At 43.1% G+C, this 18699-nt stretch overlaps 2 protein-coding genes across 7 annotated transcripts in view; both read left to right on the top strand.

Annotated features, from left to right (window-relative positions):
* The window catches only part of rassf5 (Ras association domain family member 5), a 29044-nt gene extending 24941 nt beyond the window's left edge, over positions 1 to 4103 (top strand). For both annotated transcript variants that reach the window (XM_040158634.1, XM_040158636.1), the window contains 4 exons: positions 443 to 556; positions 1582 to 1915; positions 2004 to 2119; positions 2371 to 4103. In XM_040158634.1, coding sequence (XP_040014568.1) covers positions 443 to 556; positions 1582 to 1915; positions 2004 to 2119; positions 2371 to 2514 — 708 coding nt within the window. In that variant the 3' untranslated portion in view covers positions 2515 to 4103. The remainder of the gene's footprint in view (positions 1 to 442; positions 557 to 1581; positions 1916 to 2003; positions 2120 to 2370) is intronic.
* A 3429-nt stretch (positions 4104 to 7532) lies between these two features.
* Positions 7533 to 18172, top strand: dyrk3 (dual specificity tyrosine phosphorylation regulated kinase 3). Of its 5 annotated transcripts, none has more exons than XM_040115616.1 (7): positions 7533 to 8222; positions 8368 to 8421; positions 10291 to 10400; positions 14077 to 14282; positions 14410 to 14713; positions 14852 to 15268; positions 15379 to 18172. In XM_040115616.1, exons 2-7 carry the CDS (start codon positions 8379 to 8381, stop codon positions 16108 to 16110), a joined length of 1812 nt encoding a protein of 603 aa, XP_039971550.1. In that variant the 5' UTR covers positions 7533 to 8222; positions 8368 to 8378; the 3' UTR covers positions 16111 to 18172. The 5 variants fall into 5 exon arrangements, with proteins under 5 accessions (XP_039971550.1, XP_039971553.1, XP_039971549.1 ...); XM_040115617.1 differs by having other exon boundaries at positions 7544 to 7645; XM_040115619.1 differs by lacking the exon at positions 8368 to 8421 and having other exon boundaries at positions 7533 to 7645.
* The last annotated feature ends 527 nt before the right edge of the window (positions 18173 to 18699 follow it).

The following is an 18699-nucleotide window of genomic DNA, read 5'->3' as shown; positions in this document are numbered from 1 at the left end:
TGCAGAGTTGTGAGGAGGAAGAGCTAGCGAAGTGTCTGTAAGAATCCTCATCAGCAACAGTCAGGGTAGCAGCTTTTCTTTCTGAGAATGGCAAAGATGGAGGACGGGAAGGGCAAGTGTTGTCACAAGTGGTTGTTAAGGAGAAAGACCACATAGCGCAGGAACCGGCTTAGATGCAGTTTAGTCTTGTTTGCAACCAAATATGACATCCGGCATAACTACAAATCCCTCAGTCCACTTTTCTTTTAAATCCCTTGATTCTGGTGTATTCAGATAAGTATTCATAAATAATTGAGCAAAGCGAGATAGACCATTTGTTTTTTAAAAGACTCGTGGTGGGGGGAGTAGCATCATTTGCTGGTTAAGATAAAAACATTCGTACCACTCTTAAGAGGACTCTGATATTTCAACACCGACATTTTATCTTTCCTTCACATTACAGAAGAATGAGGCAAAGGAAGAAGAACCGGGAGGAACAAAAGACCTGTCAGAGGAAGAAGTGCGGACCAGGATAGAGGAGTATAACGCTCAAGTCACGGAAAATGGCATGAAACTGGTGAGTTCTGAACAGTTTTTGTAGCTGGTGAATGTACTGTATAATGTCAAACTAACAAGGAAACTGGATTTTTAGAGCTTCCTCTTTTTCTTACTGTATACAATAGAAATAGGAAATTGAGCTGGGGCATAGTGTAGCAAGCAATCATGCAAAAGTTAGAACAAAAGTAGGATATTAGTTTGAAAGAGATAAGAGTAACATGGCATTGATTTAAAATTTTAAGTGATGTACAGTAAAATAACTATTAAAAGGTGCATGATTGCATCAACATGAAGTAACTTTGATGTACAGTAGAATAAAATACACTTTTATATCTGTTGTTTTTTATTGATAAATGTGTATATGTAATGACTTGGACATTGGTAAAGGTGAAAGAGGTTAAAAAACAAAAACAGTTTCCATGATGTTGTGATTTTAAACGAAACGTTTGACATTTTAGAAAATACACTTTTTCAATTTCTAGCCAAGAGTAACAGTAGATGAGAAGATTGATCCCACTCTCATACCTGTCCAGTAAATATGAAGCTACAGCCAGCGGCATGTTAGCTTAGCTTAAAGACTGGAAATAGGGGTAAACAGCTAGCCAGCGTCTGTCAGAAGATAACACAGTCCTCTTCCCAGCACCTCTAAAGTTCACTTATCAACATTATATCTTGTTTGCTTAATCTGTGCAAAAGCCAAAGTAAAAAAAAAAAGGAGACACTGGTTTTATGAGGAGTTATATTCCACACTATTTCTTGGCTGGTACTACACCCGAAAAGAAATGTTGTTACCTTTTATACACACCCATGCTAGCTCTTTCCAGCCTTTATGCTAACCTAGCTAACTGGCTGCTGCCGGGCATATCATCCTTCTGATCTAACTCTCAGCATGAAAGCGAATAAGTGTATTTCCTAAAATGTCGAAATGTTCCCATAAAGAACCACGTACAGTATTTCTTTCCAGTCATGCTGTAGCGCACATATCAACACTGAAATGTGTTACCACTCTCTTACTGTCTCCCTCTGTCTCCCTCTGTGTCCCAGGCTTCAAATGGATCCTACACAGGTTTCATTAAGGTCCACCTGAGGCTCAGTCGACCAGTCACAGTCACTGCTGTGGAGCCGGCGGGCTCAGAGGGAGAGTCCAGGCAGATGGGCGGTCGCAATCGAGCACCGTCAGAGGACCAGGAGGGGACGGACAGGGGGCAGAATGAAAAGAGAACATCCTTCTACCTACCTTGCGACTCTGTGAAGCAGCTCCACATCACCTCTCTGACCACCACCAGAGAGGTCATCCAGGCCTTGCTGAAGAAGTTCATGGTGTTGGACAATCCCCGCAAGTTTGCATTGTACAGGCAGATGCACCGCGACGGTCAGGGTAAGGAAAACACACCTAGTCACCAGCTCATCTGCAGAATATAAATAGACAGCACTGAATAATCATTTTTTATTCTTTGTGCGTGCAGATCTGTTCCAGAAGCTTCCTCTATGTGAGCGTCCTCTTCTTCTGAGGTTGATTGCGGGGCCTGACCCGGGGCAACTCAGCTTTGTCCTTAAGGAAAATGAGACTGAAGAGGTGCAGGTGAGAAAGCACAGTAACATACGCAAACACACATATACACACACACTTATAGTTGGCAGGCAGATTCTATGTATCTGCAGTATGTCACTTTTTTCACAGTCAAATTTTTACATGCTCTATTTGGCATGGCTGGGGGGCAGAGGCAATATACTGTTATGGAGACATTCTCGAAAGGCTTGTAACCAAAGATAATAAGTATCTGCAATAATATATTAATGTGGTTCTCTCATTTTCACTCTTTCTCGTAACAGTGGCATGCATTCTCTGTCCCTGAGCTACAAAACTTCTTGGTAATCCTGCAAAAAGAGGAAGCAGAGCATGTGCGGGTAGTGGAGCAAAAATATGCCATGTACCGACAGAAACTACAACAGGCCCTACAACAACATGACCCCTGACCCCTCACCTGTTACCTTATGACCTCAAGCCAGGGAGAGACTGACCCTTTGAACGCTGACCCCTCAAGACCCAGTGATCTATTCAGAGACTGGAGCCGGCGCTGAACTTGTTTCCACCCTCCACATATACACACAAACACAAAGTACATCCAAACACAGATTCATACCCTTTCTCAGGACGCATACAAGCCCACCCACCCCACCTTCCATACGTCCACACCCTGAGGGAATCAGGGGTTGAAAGGGACGTGAAAGGCTACAGGGTGTGTGGTCTGCTTGCTGATTGGACAAATAGTGTTTTCATTGCCAAGGACACACACACAGAAAGATCTAAAACTCCGACCTGGGATCTCATTTGGGACTGATGTGAATCAATGTTGTTTTTAAAGATTCCGTCTTCTTCTGCTACTGCTGCTGCTACTGCAAGTGTTACTTATGCATGAGTCTCTCTCAGCTCATCCCCCCTGCACATAGCGTTAGAATACAAACGGAAGGCATGATTACTTTTTTCTGCATCTCTCTGGGATGGAAGGACAATCATACTGTGTGTTTCTTTTTTTCTTTTCTTGGAATTGATGTATAGGGTTATCACAAGATGTTTTATTTATGTTGCTGGGAATATAACACGTGTGAATTTGTGAGGGAGGTGTTTAGGATAAGGGCTGGATTACTGGATATCAGTGCTTCTCCTTAAGCAAGAGTAGGAATTATAAGGCTGCGTTTGCTTTCAGTGCTTAGAGCAAGAAGGAATGGAAGACTAAGAAAGCGAGATCCATTCTCTGATTTTTCTCAGGGAGCATGTGTTGAGCAAAGAGAAAACGTAAAGGAGGAAAGAGAACCCTCTTCCACCCTACACCCCCCTATTTTAGCCGCTTTTATCTGTTCTTATTTGCCCACCTAAATGCCATGTGAAAGACTTGTGTGAAGATGCCGTCAGGTGCTTCACCTGACAGAGGAGATCTTCAGTCAGACCCAGTTACCACCTCTCTCCTTGCTCCTCCAAACAGACACGCAATCCTAAACTCTTCTCAGATGATAACTGTGATTTCATTCCCATTTTCCCTCCCTAAATCCTGATCTAACCAACCTTGCATGAACTCCACCGTCAAATGAAGCCTGAAGGGAGGCAATTCACATACCTTCACAGATTTTACACTTTACATATACTGTTATGGTATATGGGTTGTATTTGAATGTGAGATGATTTTTTTACACCAAAGCTTAGAGGTACAGATCTATTGAGAGGATTTTAAAGGGACGAGAGACATTTGGAAGTTTATGGAATTAAAGGTGGTGTATGTAAAACTTAAACCAGCTTCTGTTTTGCACATATTGATGCAGGTCACTGAATGGCCCACAACTCCGGGGCTGGGCATGCATTGCTGTTTTCCTTTTCTATTATCTCCCTATCATCCACCCAAAAAAAGAAACAGAAAATATATAAAATTCATGATAATGGCTACGATGTACCAATGATGTGTTTGCAATGCATATGTATTATGTAGACACTGGAAATGAGTGACAAGGTTTAACTTTGTTGTGATTACAAATATTAATTTTCTTTTGGTATCATTCCTACTGGTTGGTGTGTGTGTGTGTGTGTGTGTGTGTGTGTGTGTGTGTGTGTGTGTGTGTGTGTGTGTGTGTGTGTGTGTGTGTGTGTGTGTGTGTCTGTCTGTCTGTCTGTCTGTCTGTCTGTGTCTGTGTGTCTGTGTGCTCTTCTAGGGCAGTGAGGAAAATGTGAATAGTGTTTTGTAATGAGTGTCTGTGTGTCATCAGCACTCCCTCATTGGGCCTCACTTATCAAGTATTAAAACATGCATTGAGTGCACATGTAACACATTACAACTGCAAATTAGGTTGTTTTGGTATTTGGTGTACATGTATCATAAAATGAATGCATTGAACCCAATCACTCAAAAAAAAGTTATAGATCCTTATGTTTCTAAATTTATTCCATGTACATGCTGATAAATGAGGCCAATTGTCCATAAGCACATGCTTCTCGGTAAACCCAAACCTATTCATTTTTTAAAAGTCACCACCCAAAGCCCAAGCTGTTCTGCTGGCAGTGCCTTTTGTTTCGCGTACCCCCATGTATCTATGTAAGGTGTGTTTCAGCACACAGGTGCCTGAGTGTATGTATGGGTGCTTTTTCATGTGTTTCTTAAGTGGTGTTGTATCTTTTCTTTCTGTCCCCTATCCTTAACACTCGTGTGTCTGTTCAACAAACCCTCTGTGTGTGTGTGTGTGTGTGTGTGTGTGTGTGTGTGTGTTCACATGTGCGTGTGCACATGTGCGTGCGTGCATGTTATTTATTTCATGGTTCACACCATCCACATGGTATTATATGAAGGATGTTGAGACTTAATGCTTTTTTGCAATTTATTTTGTTTTATTTTATTTTAAGAAGTGTGTATAAATATATAAGTAGAACTGTACAGAATATCAAATTAAATAAAAAGGTCGTCCCTTTAATGAAATGTTCTTTATTTCCTCATGGTTTCATTAAAGGCAATACAGGAATATAAATCATTACTTGGAGTTACGTCAGTGAGACCTTTTCAGCATCTTAAGTTGTTTCATGTCTCAGTATTTCTTTGTACATCATGAGGCCCCAAATAGCTCCCAGCGTGTAGGACTTCATCCCTAATTTGAGCACACTATATGTAGACCTTTATCACATCACATGAAATATTTCAACACAGAAACTTTCTCAGAAAGTTATAACCTACAGGGTGTATCCTAGAAGAAAGCCCATAGAGATTCCTCTCAGTTGCTTTGACTGACTATACATTATAGGGTTGGTCACACAAAAAAAAAAAATACTAAAACCACCTACAATAGTTTCACTTCTTGATGGTGGTTCATCCAGCAGAAGTTTCTGTGAGCTAAATTCAAGCTAGTAATGCTGCAAAGGATTCATCACTTCGTTGGTCTCAGAAAATCTTATAAATAAATACATGAAACTGAAATGATATTATTAGCTGTTATTACTGTCACCATGTGCACATCGTCATCGTATTGTAGACAGTAAAAATTTTAGTGCTTGTGGCATCAGATTTATTTATTTGTTTGCTTCTCTTAAGAGAGACAGATGTGCACCACTTTTTGGGTGTTGTCCAGACATGACCCAAGTAGGAGATGTTGAGCCTTTCATTTCATTTTCTTCTCCAGAAGCTAGCTTGTATTGCTTTCAAATCACCAGCAGGTGGCAATACATCATCCGAACTGCCAGTACTATGTTGACCCTGCAGATGGTAAGCTGTGTATATGAATACCCGAATAGACGTGTGTGATTTTGTTTTCATATACTCTGATAAGCTTCACACGATAAAGCATTTAGATTTTGCTGTGACACTCACAGTATCACAATCCTTCTCCGTGGCTGTTCCTACTCTGATTCTGTTTTCAAACAGCATTCAAAATAAGGCGTTAGACCAATACACCCACAGGTGTCAGTGTCTGTCACAGACTATGAGACCAAATACAGCCAGAACTTCCAACCCCCGCAAAGACCTATAGGTAGCTTTGCACCTGGTCCCATCTCTTGCTGTGGTTGTAAATTCACTGGCCGTGATTATGAAGAAGAGATGAAAATGCAATAAGCAGATCAATTTATAGGGATTGACACCCTACTCTCTTTATACACCACCGTCTAAGAATAATCTGCATTGCCAAGATGGCCTTAAGGGCTGGCTGTATCCCAGAGGACCACCTAAAACTGTGTCAGTATGCTTATTTATGGCAGCAAATATAGACAGACCCCTCTTCTCACCTCTGAGAAAGAGCTAAGATTAGCATCACCCTCTGCCCAGCATGTATCACTGTCTGAAATTAGCCTGTTCCCCTTCTCATGCCTGCTTGGTCTCACTTGGTCTGTCCTCTGCCCTGCTTCTAACTATATCCAGACCTGTATAGATCTCCATATCCTCTACAGTTTCAATCTACAGTTCAGCTTTCCTGACAGGGTATGCAAAGTGAATGACCAACAGCACTGTGTGGGCCTTAGGAGAGGTCTTCTTAGCCCCTGTGCTGCTGTTTTCATCACCAGTTAATCTTCAGATTATTCTCTTGATTAATCAGTTCTTTGTCCAATTTATAAATTGTGAGAAAATAGTGAAAAATGCCCAATGCAGGCTCCCAAAGGCCGAGCTGACGTCTTTAAATTGTCTGTTTGTTTGACCAGCCAAAGCCAATTTACTACGATCGAGAACTAAGAAAAGCAGCAAATATTTATATTTTAGAAGTCAGAACCAGTGAATTTCAGCACTTTTGCATAAAAATGACATAAACAATTAAGCCACAATGAAAATAGTTGCATATTAATCAGCTTTTTAATTAGTAAACCAGTTGTTTCAGCTCTACCGAGCCCCTCCAGTCTCAAGCTTTGCACTGTGAAAAATATGAACCTGTAAAATAATTTGCATGTGCACAAACAGTTCAATCTACTGATTGACATTAATGACTCAACAGCCATTTCAAAGCGCGTTAATCCAAATGACGTTCTTATTAACTGCTTACAACCTATCTATAAAGCATCATTAAACTTCTTAACCATTCATAAAGCCATAAGGTAGAAGTTATAAACACGTTATAAAGCGTGAACTATCAGAAAGAGGTATACACATATGTATATGTATGTATATAGCACCACAAACTGCAGCCTCCAAAATGACCATAAAGTTGAATTAACACCTCAGTTCAATAAAAGCTGAACATTATAACCTTCATGAAGTTAGGGTTAATTGCAGGACTGTTGTATTAGACTACATTAGTTTTAGTGATGGGTGTACCCTAATAACCTATATATACACACACAGGTATGTATATGTATGTATAATTCATGCTTTACAGTACTGCCACTTTTATGATAGAGTAAACTTACACTTTATGACAGCTCGGGTACATCCATGTCGGCTCCTCTGCAGAGCTCCAGTTGGCCGCGGCGGGGCGCCCTTCTGCTGGTTGTGTCGATGCTAAGCGCCGCCCTGCGCCCTCCCTCTGCTTGCCTGCTGACTCCAGGCTTAGTGAAGACGCCCTTAGCAACAACACACAGCTACGTCGAATAAGATACTCCTACCGCGGAGAAGAAGGATTAAACCCTGCCGCTTTATTGCACTGACTTCAGGTGAAGCTTTCCTGCGAGGGGGATGCTCCGGTTGTTTCTGCAGTTAACATGGGGCATCAGTACAGCTAGCGAGCTAGCCTATTTTGGCTAGCCATCCCCGAAGACGAGCGAAGCACCCCAAGCTGTCCCGAAGGAGGACACAATCCTTGGGGTTCACCGAGTGGTAGCATCGCTGTTTGCTAGCTACAAAGTCAGCTAACCGGGAATAAACACGGGAATGGTGCTCTGGATCGACTCACTGCACCGACAGAGAAAGGCGAGGGGCACTGGGGTCAGACCACCAAACTGTAATATTTGGACTCAGACTATTTTTAACAGAGGGAGCGGCTCTCGGGCGGACGAGTGTGTTTGTGGCTGTGCGAGCTAGCTGGCTAGCTAGCTGAGGGAAACGACCACCACCGCCTGCTCAGGTTTTTCAAACGGCAGCCAAGGCTAATGTCAGCCAGGGCAAGTGTGAGAGTAGCAAACTGAATACCCAGCTTTGTTTTAGTAGAACAAGGATAAATTACAGACAAAGCCGAGAAAAAAGCTAGGCAACCCCAACTTGAGTTAGTTCAGTCGAAACTGCAGCTCAAAGGTACTGGGACTCCACTCGTTAGCAAACAAGACAAAGTTATAAATGCTGTTAGCAAAGTTGGCTACGTGACTAGTTTGAACCTTTTGTTTTCCACTTTTTTTTTTATTCGGGATTTTTTTCCACTTCGGATGCTGGCATCCCATAGCAATTGCAATCATGATGATAATAAGCAGAAAACCAGAGGGCCCAATAGCAACAGGTAACCACAACAAATAGTTGCACTCTTTTGTCAGTACCTTTTGTTTCCTTGTTTTCCTACGTTGTCGAAGTATTCTTGCCTGGTTTTTTTTTAATGCAGACTTGTTTTAACTGTACGAAAATGAGGTGGTGTTAAAGTACCTATCTCGTGGCATTCGTTTCATCCGTTTCATCATCGAGCAGCTGTTGGCATTTACGGAAATACCTTGTGCTTAAAATGTCTACGATTGACTTTTTTTTTTTTCCTATCCCGTGGCTCCCAACTTAAATGTCACGCCATGTCATTCTGTTGACAGAACGGACAGATGTCGCTAGTGTCACAATGCCGTGGGGTTTTTTTTTTCACAAGACGCGAGGTTGTAAACATGTTTTCTTTTGCTTTGCAACTCCATATCAGTCACGAGACTTCAGACTGTGAATGTTTTGGAAGACTTTATAAGCCTCGATGTCTGTCCACCACACTCCCAGTGACGTTTTATGACAGATGATCTTCTGTATGTCTGTTGGTATGAACTTTGTTCTCTACCATTTGTTGTGCAGAGGGGAATTTTTCACATTGCCGAGACCTGAACGCCAGCTGGACGTAGTAGGCTGGATGTTTGGTTACATAGCAGTTTTGGGCTCTGTTTAATTTTTTTTTCCCCCTCAGGAACGTTTTCTTGTACAACAAAGTCAGTTGTGGACAGAAAAAAGCTGAGCCCCCACTGAGTGATTAGGAGTTTGCAGAGGGCTAATGGGGTCTGTACTTGCTTAATATTGTGTTTGGAGCCCTAATGCCTCTGTTTGCTGTGCTGTGCAGGTCTAATGCGTCTGTTTCCAGGCAGCAGGGCTAATCTGTCCCAGAGCTGGTCTGTTGTCGAGCTAGCGCAAGGGACATGGGCTCTGATGCACCTGCACATAGCTACAACACTCTCAGGGGCCAGTCAGAGAGAACACCAACCCTGCCATAGTTTTGAGCTTTTGCTCATGAGCTAAGCCAACACAATAGCTCTGTAAATGGCTTACAACATCATCTGAAACTATCAGAGATTATACTGGCTTCTTACTTCTATTGAAGTGGCAATTTGTGCATAAGGGGGGGGGGGTTGTCATTTGAGTAGCTGGCTTCCTCCTACAGTCCCAAATGGTCGGCTCACCCATCTACTCTTGTCTGTGTCATCTCACATTAGGTGTTTGGCTTGATGCCACCGAGATGAACGTGCACGCACAGCACTATTGAATGACAAGCACCTGCATCCTTCCATATGAGCTCTATTTCTGAGCACACCTGGTGTACGCACTATATGACTCGGCCTGAATGGACAGATGGGCAGACGGAAAGATGCTGTCGTCACAGAGGCATCTGTTACCCCCATTAGGCCAATAATACCACTTGCAGCGCTAGCGATCTGAGACCCTAAGCCCTATCTAAGCTGGTCAGGTCGGAGCCCTGGCCTTGGATACACTGTATGGGACACAATAGATTCAATGGTGTATCTGCTAATAATGGCCTTTTCACAGTAAATGTGGGTTAGGATGTTGTGGCAGACAAAATGCATCCCCCTGGTCTACAGAGAGCAGTGTAGTGGGGCTGTCATGATAAGGCTAGCTCTAGAGATTTTTTAGCCCACAGCGAAATCATTTGTTTGAGTCTCAAGGTAGTTGCTGGAACTGGTAGGTCGATTGATGAAATAATCAGTGGGACCTTGCCTGGTTTGAACAAACAAGGAATTGTCTGCCTCTGTGGAAAAGATAAGATTGCATTCTGTAGACGTTACCTCTGGGCTTCATCCTCAGCTTTTATTCATGAGTGTGTCAATGTTGCAGATTTGGGCGATTCTGTTATTATCACACTGATTTATTTATTTTTTGTTCATCTTTGTCCACTCAGCACGCCATGGTGACGGCCTATATGACTCCTACATGAGGACAGACCATATCCTTAAAGACGAAGCAGATACAAACAGTCCGTCTGGGCTGCCCCCAATGTCCAAACACACAGTAAGTATACACACAAACACACAACATACACTCAAAGCCAGCAAAGCCCTATTTCCTGTGTTGAAGCACGCTCTGTCTCCAGACATCCTGTTCCTCAGAGAGATATTCCTCACTCACCCTTGTTCCTGTTCATCCCCTTTTGTAACCCTCATCTTTTCCTCAGCGTTGCTTTGCAGGGTGGATAGCTTATCGCTTATCTTTTTTCTCCGAACCTGTGTAATCCAGTCAAGTTTTATTTCCTTCAAATGAAAATAACGTGATCATGTGAGTAATATTGATTGACTGCCAGAGGGGAGACAAGAATGTGTGTTACAGCAGGCAATTCTCCGTGGCTGTATCAGATTAGCTGAAGTGAAGTAGCCATTTTGTGTCCAGCAACAGTAATTACCAGCCTTGTGAACATTTGTTATTTGAATGTGCAAAACATTCAATAACAGTGTATTTTGCAGTTCACAGGATGTAAATTAACCAACGTACAGTATATTGACGTACTCTATGGTCTCCATTTGCTTGATACACGACTGTCCTCATCTGCTCGGTCAAATGACAGAGAAAATGACAGATTTTTGATATACAGATATAATGAATGCATTGATAAAGCAGAGTTTATATATTTCAGTAGATTTATCCAAGGATATCATTGTAAGTCACCTTTTTGCTGATCAGTAAATATATTCGATGCTTTTTTTAGTTTCATAACTTTGAACACCTATTTGGACTGTTGGTAAGACAAGGACATCACTTTGACATTCGATAACAACCTGTCGTGGGCATTTGTCTCATTCAATATGTTTTACATTAATTGATCAACACTGAAAATAAATGTTAGTTGCAGCCCTAGTGGAGTACCTTCCCGCTATGTTGGCCTTTCTGAAAAGCCCCTATTTCAGAAAAGGCACACACACACACACACACACACACACAGACAATGATACTCCATTGCCTCTCACACCAGCAGAGGAAAAAAGGCTGGTTTGATATATTGTAAAGATTTATTGGGCTTGAAAATGTGACCCACTAACAGAATCACCAATCAACATTCTCCCCCTCCTCCCCTTCTTCTGTCTCGTGTAATCCTCCATCAGTGTGCTTGCACAGAGGTTAGGCCTAGTTTTCTATTCTAGTCCTGTCCTTCTTCCTTTGTATTTTCTGTCACGCTCACATAGGTAATACACTCTGCTGAATGTGACTGACGGTAGCCCGGCCCAGTTCAGCATGTACATTGCTCAGAGAGTTGCCTCGTCATCTATTAAAGTAATAAAGTGATGTCATCCCCGTTCTCTGTTAGAGGAAGGGACAAACAAATAATTTGTAGCAGCACTTAGTTCCAGGTCGTAGTACAACATTAATGAGTGAGAGGGTGGACAGCTCGGCTCAACACTACAACAGACATCAATTTTGTTATGTCTTTTACACAATTTCCCTCTCTGCATGACTATGATTTCCCGATGTGTGTGACAAAAGTCTGCTTGTGTCTCCTACATGTGTCAAGTTGTGCAACTGTGTATGTGGGTGCTTGAGAGATGGAGAAAAGCATACTTAGGTGTTCCTCTGACAGCAAAGAGATTAGCTCTTCTCCATCTGTTGCACAATGCAGATTTGCTCACAGAAGACTCTCCAGCCCCAGTATTACCTGTGTTAAAGAAGATTCTCACACTCTGGTTTTTGTTCCCATGATTGGCCACTTTTGAAAATATTTTTTTTTACTGATGGCACCCCCTGCCCGGTCAATCAGTGATCCAGCACAGTTGGTGCTCTACATGTAGAAAGCTTTGATTTTTATGCCCCTGATTTGTGTCTGTGTCTGTGGGTGAATTGGCTCAATCAAGGACATTCACTGTGTTTGCAGCACAGCCTTGGGACAACGGCTGCATGGAACCCTGGGTCAGCAGGAGGGCTGTTGTAATAACTTAAGACTATATGGTTACATGTATGGAAACACATGCTGCGTTCCACCTCTATTTTAGGACTCAAACTTACAACACAAACACACTCCAAGCTGAGTTCTTTTCCAGTGGAACAGGTCAACATGTTTCCTTGTTGTGTTGTCTTTATCAGCTGACATGGGTTCAGCCATAGACCTGCTCAGATATGTGTACATGCTAGAGGCCAGAAGCTCCACAGGACAGCATAGAAAACTAATGGGAGAAAAGAAAACATCAAGGCCAAACATTTCCCCTCCCCCAGATGGGTGAAACCACGCTGCCATTAAAACAAAACGTGTTCATGTGAAAGAGAGATGGCCAGAAAGACCCAGTTAATATGCCTCTCCTATGTGTCTGTATATAGGAACGCCATGCCGGGTTTATGAAAGCGTGTCTTATTAACAGCCATTCTGCTTCTACAATTTAAGAGTATAATCTAACTTTAATGACTGTCATTTCCCTTGTGCTCCATAATCTTGTGGAGGGTTCTTTCCGCTGGTGAGAGAGAGAAAAGAGGGAGAGACAGAGAGTGAGGAGGAATGAATTCCTGGGGTTGCTGAAATAAAGCTGTTTACTGGCAGGCAAGAACAAGACTCTAGAGCTTTCCGTAAACTCTTCTAACCTTTGAGGTCCTCTCAAACAAAGGTTGACCTGTCACTTTTAAATTTGGTGGGCAAATATTTCCAAAAGAGATTATGAAATGTACAGTGACTGTGATTTAGTCCAGTACAAATACATAGCCTGTTACTCGATTGGAATTGCATTGCTTTTGTTTTTCATTTGTGCAAACCTCAGTGGTAGGTTTTAGTGACAATGGATAGCCACTATTAGCAGTCATATTGAACCCCAATCAAACTGTTTAAATCCTTTCAAGAAGTTAAATGCTGGACTTCACAAAGTAAAGGAATATTGCAATGCTGGTTCAAAGATCATTTATACCTTTGCCTAATTGCTAACAACTAGCAAATAAACAAGTAGGCAGAGACTTGGGTTCTTTTGCATGTGTTACGATTAGGGGTGGGTTTGTTCTTTTGAATTTCCTACCAGACTGTAACTAGACCCAGTTTTGCTGGTTCATCCACTGCTAGCTGCATCTCTGCTAGGGCCTCACTGCCCATGACTCTGAAGTTAGCTGTTAATATTTAGGCCTGTATGTAGCAAAACAAAAACCCTAGATCTGCTGGCTAGTTGCACATTTTACATTCGTTTGCACAGTGAGTCATGAGTTCATTGGGAAACCTTGTACGCACATTTATCTTTTCTCTGGGCACATCCCAATAGGTTCCACTAAAGCGCACATTAGTGTGTGGTGGTGATATTTAAATAGATAGATCCAGAGGGAGCCATTGTCTGTTTTCACCGTTTACATCTCTTTCCCATCCCTCCACTTTGCTTGCAAAATGAGCTTAAAACCGACAATTAGTCTGTATTATTATATATGAAATATTGATATCATTCAATTCAACAAAGAAATATTTTTTGAAAGATAGTGTTTACCAACCTCTCAAATGAGCTTTTGGAGACTTCAAGAAGTCCCTGTTGTACACAATGAATCAGTAGTTTGTAGCTAGCATAATTTTCACAGAGAGAGGTCTTCTCTTAACTCTTTTGAATAAAGTCATAGAAAACAATAAGCCGTGTCTTTTACACAAGAAAATACAATACGTACACCCCTGTTAGAAGACTGCATATGTTATGGTCCAGTGTTTACCAAGTGGATTTTCTATCTCTCTCTCTTCTTTCTCTATTAGGTTCTCAGTAACAAGGCTGTAATGAGGGATCAGGTAACTGTGCGAGGTGGCCAGCTGAAGGTCAAGTACCTGTATGAAGACTCTACCAACAACCGAAAGATCAATGCTATAACCACAGCAACCACTCAGAACAGTGGGACCACTGGTCAGACGCCCAGTAAATCTGCCCCGGTCTCCAGCCTTTCTAAGGAGCACAGTGTAGACAGGTGAGAGAAATACACATAGGAAGACACCAAAGGAACTTAAAAAACCTCTCAAGGCATGTTTAGTTGCTCAAAAAAATTCAAAACAAATTCACGTGCACCAGTAATACTACTTGCTTGTTTGCCACAGCACTGAATCCAGTAAGGGCTCCTCTGAATCCTCTGGTATACATGGAGTGGGGAATGGGGGGAACAGTGGGAAGCTGTGTGGTCCACTCACTCCTGACCAGGCTCTGAGACTGTACCGATCTCAGCTGACCACCCTGGAGCAGACAGAGATCCACTCCTACCCAGACATCTACTTTGTGGGACCCAATGCCAAGAAGAGGCCTGCCGTTGCTGGAGGCAACAACAACTGTGGCTATGATGATGAGCAAGGCGGTTACATTCACGTCCCCCATGACCACCTGGCTTACCGCTATGAGTTCCTCAAGGTCAGATACATACTGTATTTTGATACTGTGAAGTTTTGCGAAGGCTATCACAATTATACCTGAGTGCCTGTAAACTAATAATGTTGTTGTTTTTAGCTATCCCCAAATTCTTATCTCCCTCTTCTTTGCCCTGTTCAGATTATTGGTAAGGGTAGCTTTGGCCAGGTGGCCAAGGTATACGACCACAAACTGCAGCAACACCTGGCTCTGAAAATGGTGCGTAACGAGAAGCGTTTCCACCGGCAGGCACAGGAGGAGATCCGCATCCTGGAGCACTTGCGCAAGCAGGATCGTAATGGCACCATGAATGTTGTGCACATGCTTGAAAACTTCACGTTCCGCAACCACATTTGCATGACATTTGAGCTGCTGAGCATGAACCTATATGAGCTTATCAAGCGCAACAAGTTCCAGGGCTTCAGCCTACAACTGGTCAGGAAGTTTGCACACTCTATCCTGCAGTGCCTGGAGGCCCTGAGCAGACACAGAATCATCCACTGTGACCTCAAGCCAGAGAACATCCTGCTCAAACAGCAAGGACGCAGCGGCATCAAGGTAAGACACCTGGAACAGTCATGGATGTCTTGTGAAACTACACACATGCCCTATAACAGGTTTGTTGATGTTCACTCATACAATTCTTTTTTTTCTCTCGTCTCCGGCAGGTGATTGACTTTGGCTCGAGCTGTTTTGAACACCAGCGAGTGTATACGTACATCCAGTCTCGTTTCTATCGCGCTCCAGAGGTGATTCTCGGTTCACGTTATGGCCTTCCTATTGATATGTGGAGCTTCGGCTGCATACTGGCCGAGCTGCTGACTGGCTACCCCCTATTCCCTGGTGAGGATGAGGGTGACCAGCTGGCCTGTGTCATGGAGCTGCTGGGCATGCCTCCGCAGAAGGTTCTGGAGCAGGCCAAAAGGGCAAAGAACTTCATCAACTCCAAGGGCCACCCTCGCTACTGTGGAGCCAACACCCTGCCCACAGGGGCAACTGTGCTGACGGGGTCACGCTCCCGCCGTGGCAAGATGAGAGGCCCTCCTGGTAGCAAGGAGTGGAGTGCTGCCCTCAAGGGCTGTGAGGACCCCACCTTTACTGACTTCATAAAGAAGTGTTTGGACTGGGACCCCTCATCTCGTCTCACCCCTAGCCAGGCCCTCAGGCACCCTTGGCTGTATCGCAGGCTGCCTAAGCCCCTACCTGGGACCGAGAAGAGCCAAGGGGCCACAGTAAAAAGACTCCCCGAGCACCACAGCACCTCCTTCCCCTCCATCCTGGCCAAAGGGGGGCCTGGCTTAGGCACCACAGCTGCCAACAACAAACTGAGGAGCAACATGATGGGTGATTCAGGGGAGGCCATACCTCTTCGCACGGTCCTTCCCAAACTTGTCTCTTAGATAGAGATAGAGATGGAGAGAGAGAGAGAGAGTCCTCTAATCTCCTCTCTCCCTCCACTCCCTCCCTCCTGCTCTGCACTTCTCAGGAGGAGTCAGAGTATAGGAGAAAGTGGAGCCCAGGTTTTAAAACTTGTTTGGTTGTTCTTTTATTTGTTTTCTACTGACAGGTGCCGACACCCCAGTTCCTGGTTTTTAATATTAGCTGAACACAGAGAGAGAGAGACAATAAAAGAAACACTCTAAAAAAAAGTTTTTATACAGAGGATTTCCTTGAGCGGCTGTGGAGTTTCTGTATACAGCCAACAGATAAGGTTTGATTAAGATAATGCTTTTTAAAATCTTCCTTGTGTGAGTGGACAGCTTCGTAAATGAGCAAATGTTTTTAACCTATGTGTGTTGTCACGTGAGTCTTGTGTTTTAGTAAAACACACTCAAGCACACTGTCACTTGCCTCACTTCACACACTTAACGCTCATAGGACGCCCCCTTTCTGGGGAATCGTTTGTATGAGTGACACTTGAAAAGGGCTACAGAGATTACTCTTATCAGGTTAGAGTTAGCAAGCAAAGATTTACTCAGCCAACATCAGTGAATAGAAAAAAAAGGCTCATGCTGTAGTGTTTGGTCCCTGCACACACTGACAGTTATCCCTAATGTATACAACATAAATGCCTTCACATAGGTAAAGAGGGATTGGCATTATGTAGTGAATAATTATGAAACATTTTTTAGCAATAAGTCTCACTTCCTCATATTTCTAATTGCGCTCTTTTTCTACCTTTCCTGAGCCCTGGTGCTTGCACGACAGCTCAATATGTGACGTTAATATGTGTGTGCGTTAGCTTTGTGGTGCTACTGTGGTAGACATTGAGAGGGTGTAGGACAACCTATTTACAGCCCAACTCCCACTTCTCCCAACTCTCCCGTTTGAGTGGAAATAGGGGGGTGGGGAGGACAGTAGCTCCACTCGAACTCTGTCACAAAGGTGTCACCGTCACACTCGGTACTTCACAAACTGGTTTGCATGAGACTGCCGTGTGAGGCAGAGAGATAGAGCGCTGCAAGTCATTGCACATGACACACCTGTGGGGTGATTGCTAGGAAAGTTGCATTGGAAAGTTAAAGTTTGTATGAATGTCACCTGCCCATTCCCCTAATTGGCTGCTGTTATTGTTGGCAGTGGTGCGTTAATCCTAATGGAAGAATGGTGCAAGGCGAGAAGGATCATGGGGTAACATGAAGGGCAGTATGTTTAATATGAGCCATGGTCTTTTTTTTTTTTTTTTTTTTTTCCCCCTCTGAGGGAGTGTTGATGAGTTGACAGGACAGGCCAGTTACACATGAGAGTTTTTATGGTACTGCAGAAAGAAGTGTTTCTCAGGGAGACATACTTCATACATCCCTTAATCTTATATTAACTTTGTTCCACTTACAGTCTTCTGTCCCGACTATGGATGAACATGCATGCAGTTCTGTCCACTGAGAGCGAGAGAATGCAGACACGTATGTGTCTGCAAAGGGGGTCTGCATGCTCCACAATCTGACCTAGATTTTCCTCTACTCCCCCACCATCTCTTTCTCTCTCGTTTTTCTCACTCTGTCTCATGTAGGGCAGGGAACCTCTTAAACTCACACACACATAGTGAATTATGGTGCTGTCCAGAACGCGCACACACAGACACGTACACATAGGCAAGCACACACAGACACACCCGGTGCATGTTGGTATGGACCACACCGCTCAAAGAGTTCTTTCTCTCATCCCTCGTTTTCTAACTGTCGGGGATTTCTACTATGTCTCCATTTTTTATAGAAGTGGTTTCTATTGCTATTCACTCCAGAATATCAGACGATGTAAAATGCAAAAGTGGAAAAAGAGAAAATTGTATACTGTCATGTTGTACTAGTGGTGTGCGTTAGTAGGAGGGTGTTTGGTGTTCCAGCATGAAATCACAAGCTGTTATCAGACTGAGTGACAATGAGAAGAGAAACTGTACAGTAACCAAATGAAGTTGTGATAGTTTCTTTTTCTAAAGAAAATAAAAATGATTATTAACTGAAATGTGCTGCTCTGGGGTGATTTCTGGTTTAAAACAGGAATATTTTAACATGAATAAAACTGGCTAGCTTACATTATAAAAGCAGAATTGTAGTTGATCTATTTAACAGGCTGGGTTGAGGCGACATTTCCAAGATCTTTCAAATCCAGTATATACTGTCCACAGGGAGCCAGATAAGGACCCTTGCCCATGAACCCTTAAAGTAATTTTTTATAATCTGATTTTCAGTTCAGTTCTGTGGAAAGCTGTTTTCTGGTGGGATCTGTAGAGACAGTGAGACAATAGATGGAAAGAAACTTAAATTCAGATGATCTTTCATCATTTGTCTCCAAACCTGAGGCTCTTGTAATCATCGATAACCAGTGTTGTTACTTGATACCTGGGGCCTGTGTTATGAAACAGAAGTGTATCTCCAGACTTCCCCTGGTTCAGTTGCTATAGTGAATCATTATAAAGTGGGCTGGAGTTCAGTCTGTGATTAGGCTATAGATTCGGTGAACAGTGGGACACTGAGGAGTCAGTGGCCAGT

This window comes from Xiphias gladius, chromosome 21, assembly GCF_016859285.1.
Source record: "Xiphias gladius isolate SHS-SW01 ecotype Sanya breed wild chromosome 21, ASM1685928v1, whole genome shotgun sequence".
NCBI classification, from domain to species: domain Eukaryota; kingdom Metazoa; phylum Chordata; class Actinopteri; order Istiophoriformes; family Xiphiidae; genus Xiphias; species Xiphias gladius.
This window is presented reverse-complemented; position numbering and strand designations above follow the sequence as displayed.

Bases quoted from the DNA above. Each gene is read 5' to 3' on its own strand.
- dyrk3 (XM_040115616.1), top strand. From the start codon at position 8,379: ATGATGATAATAAGCAGAAAACCAGAGGGCCCAATAGCAACAG. The intron at 8,422-10,290 runs GTAACCACAACA...TTGTCCACTCAG, and splicing joins AGAGGGCCCAATAGCAACAG to CACGCCATGGTGACGGCCTA. The intron at 14,283-14,409 runs GTGAGAGAAATA...TGTTTGCCACAG, and splicing joins AAGGAGCACAGTGTAGACAG to CACTGAATCCAGTAAGGGCT.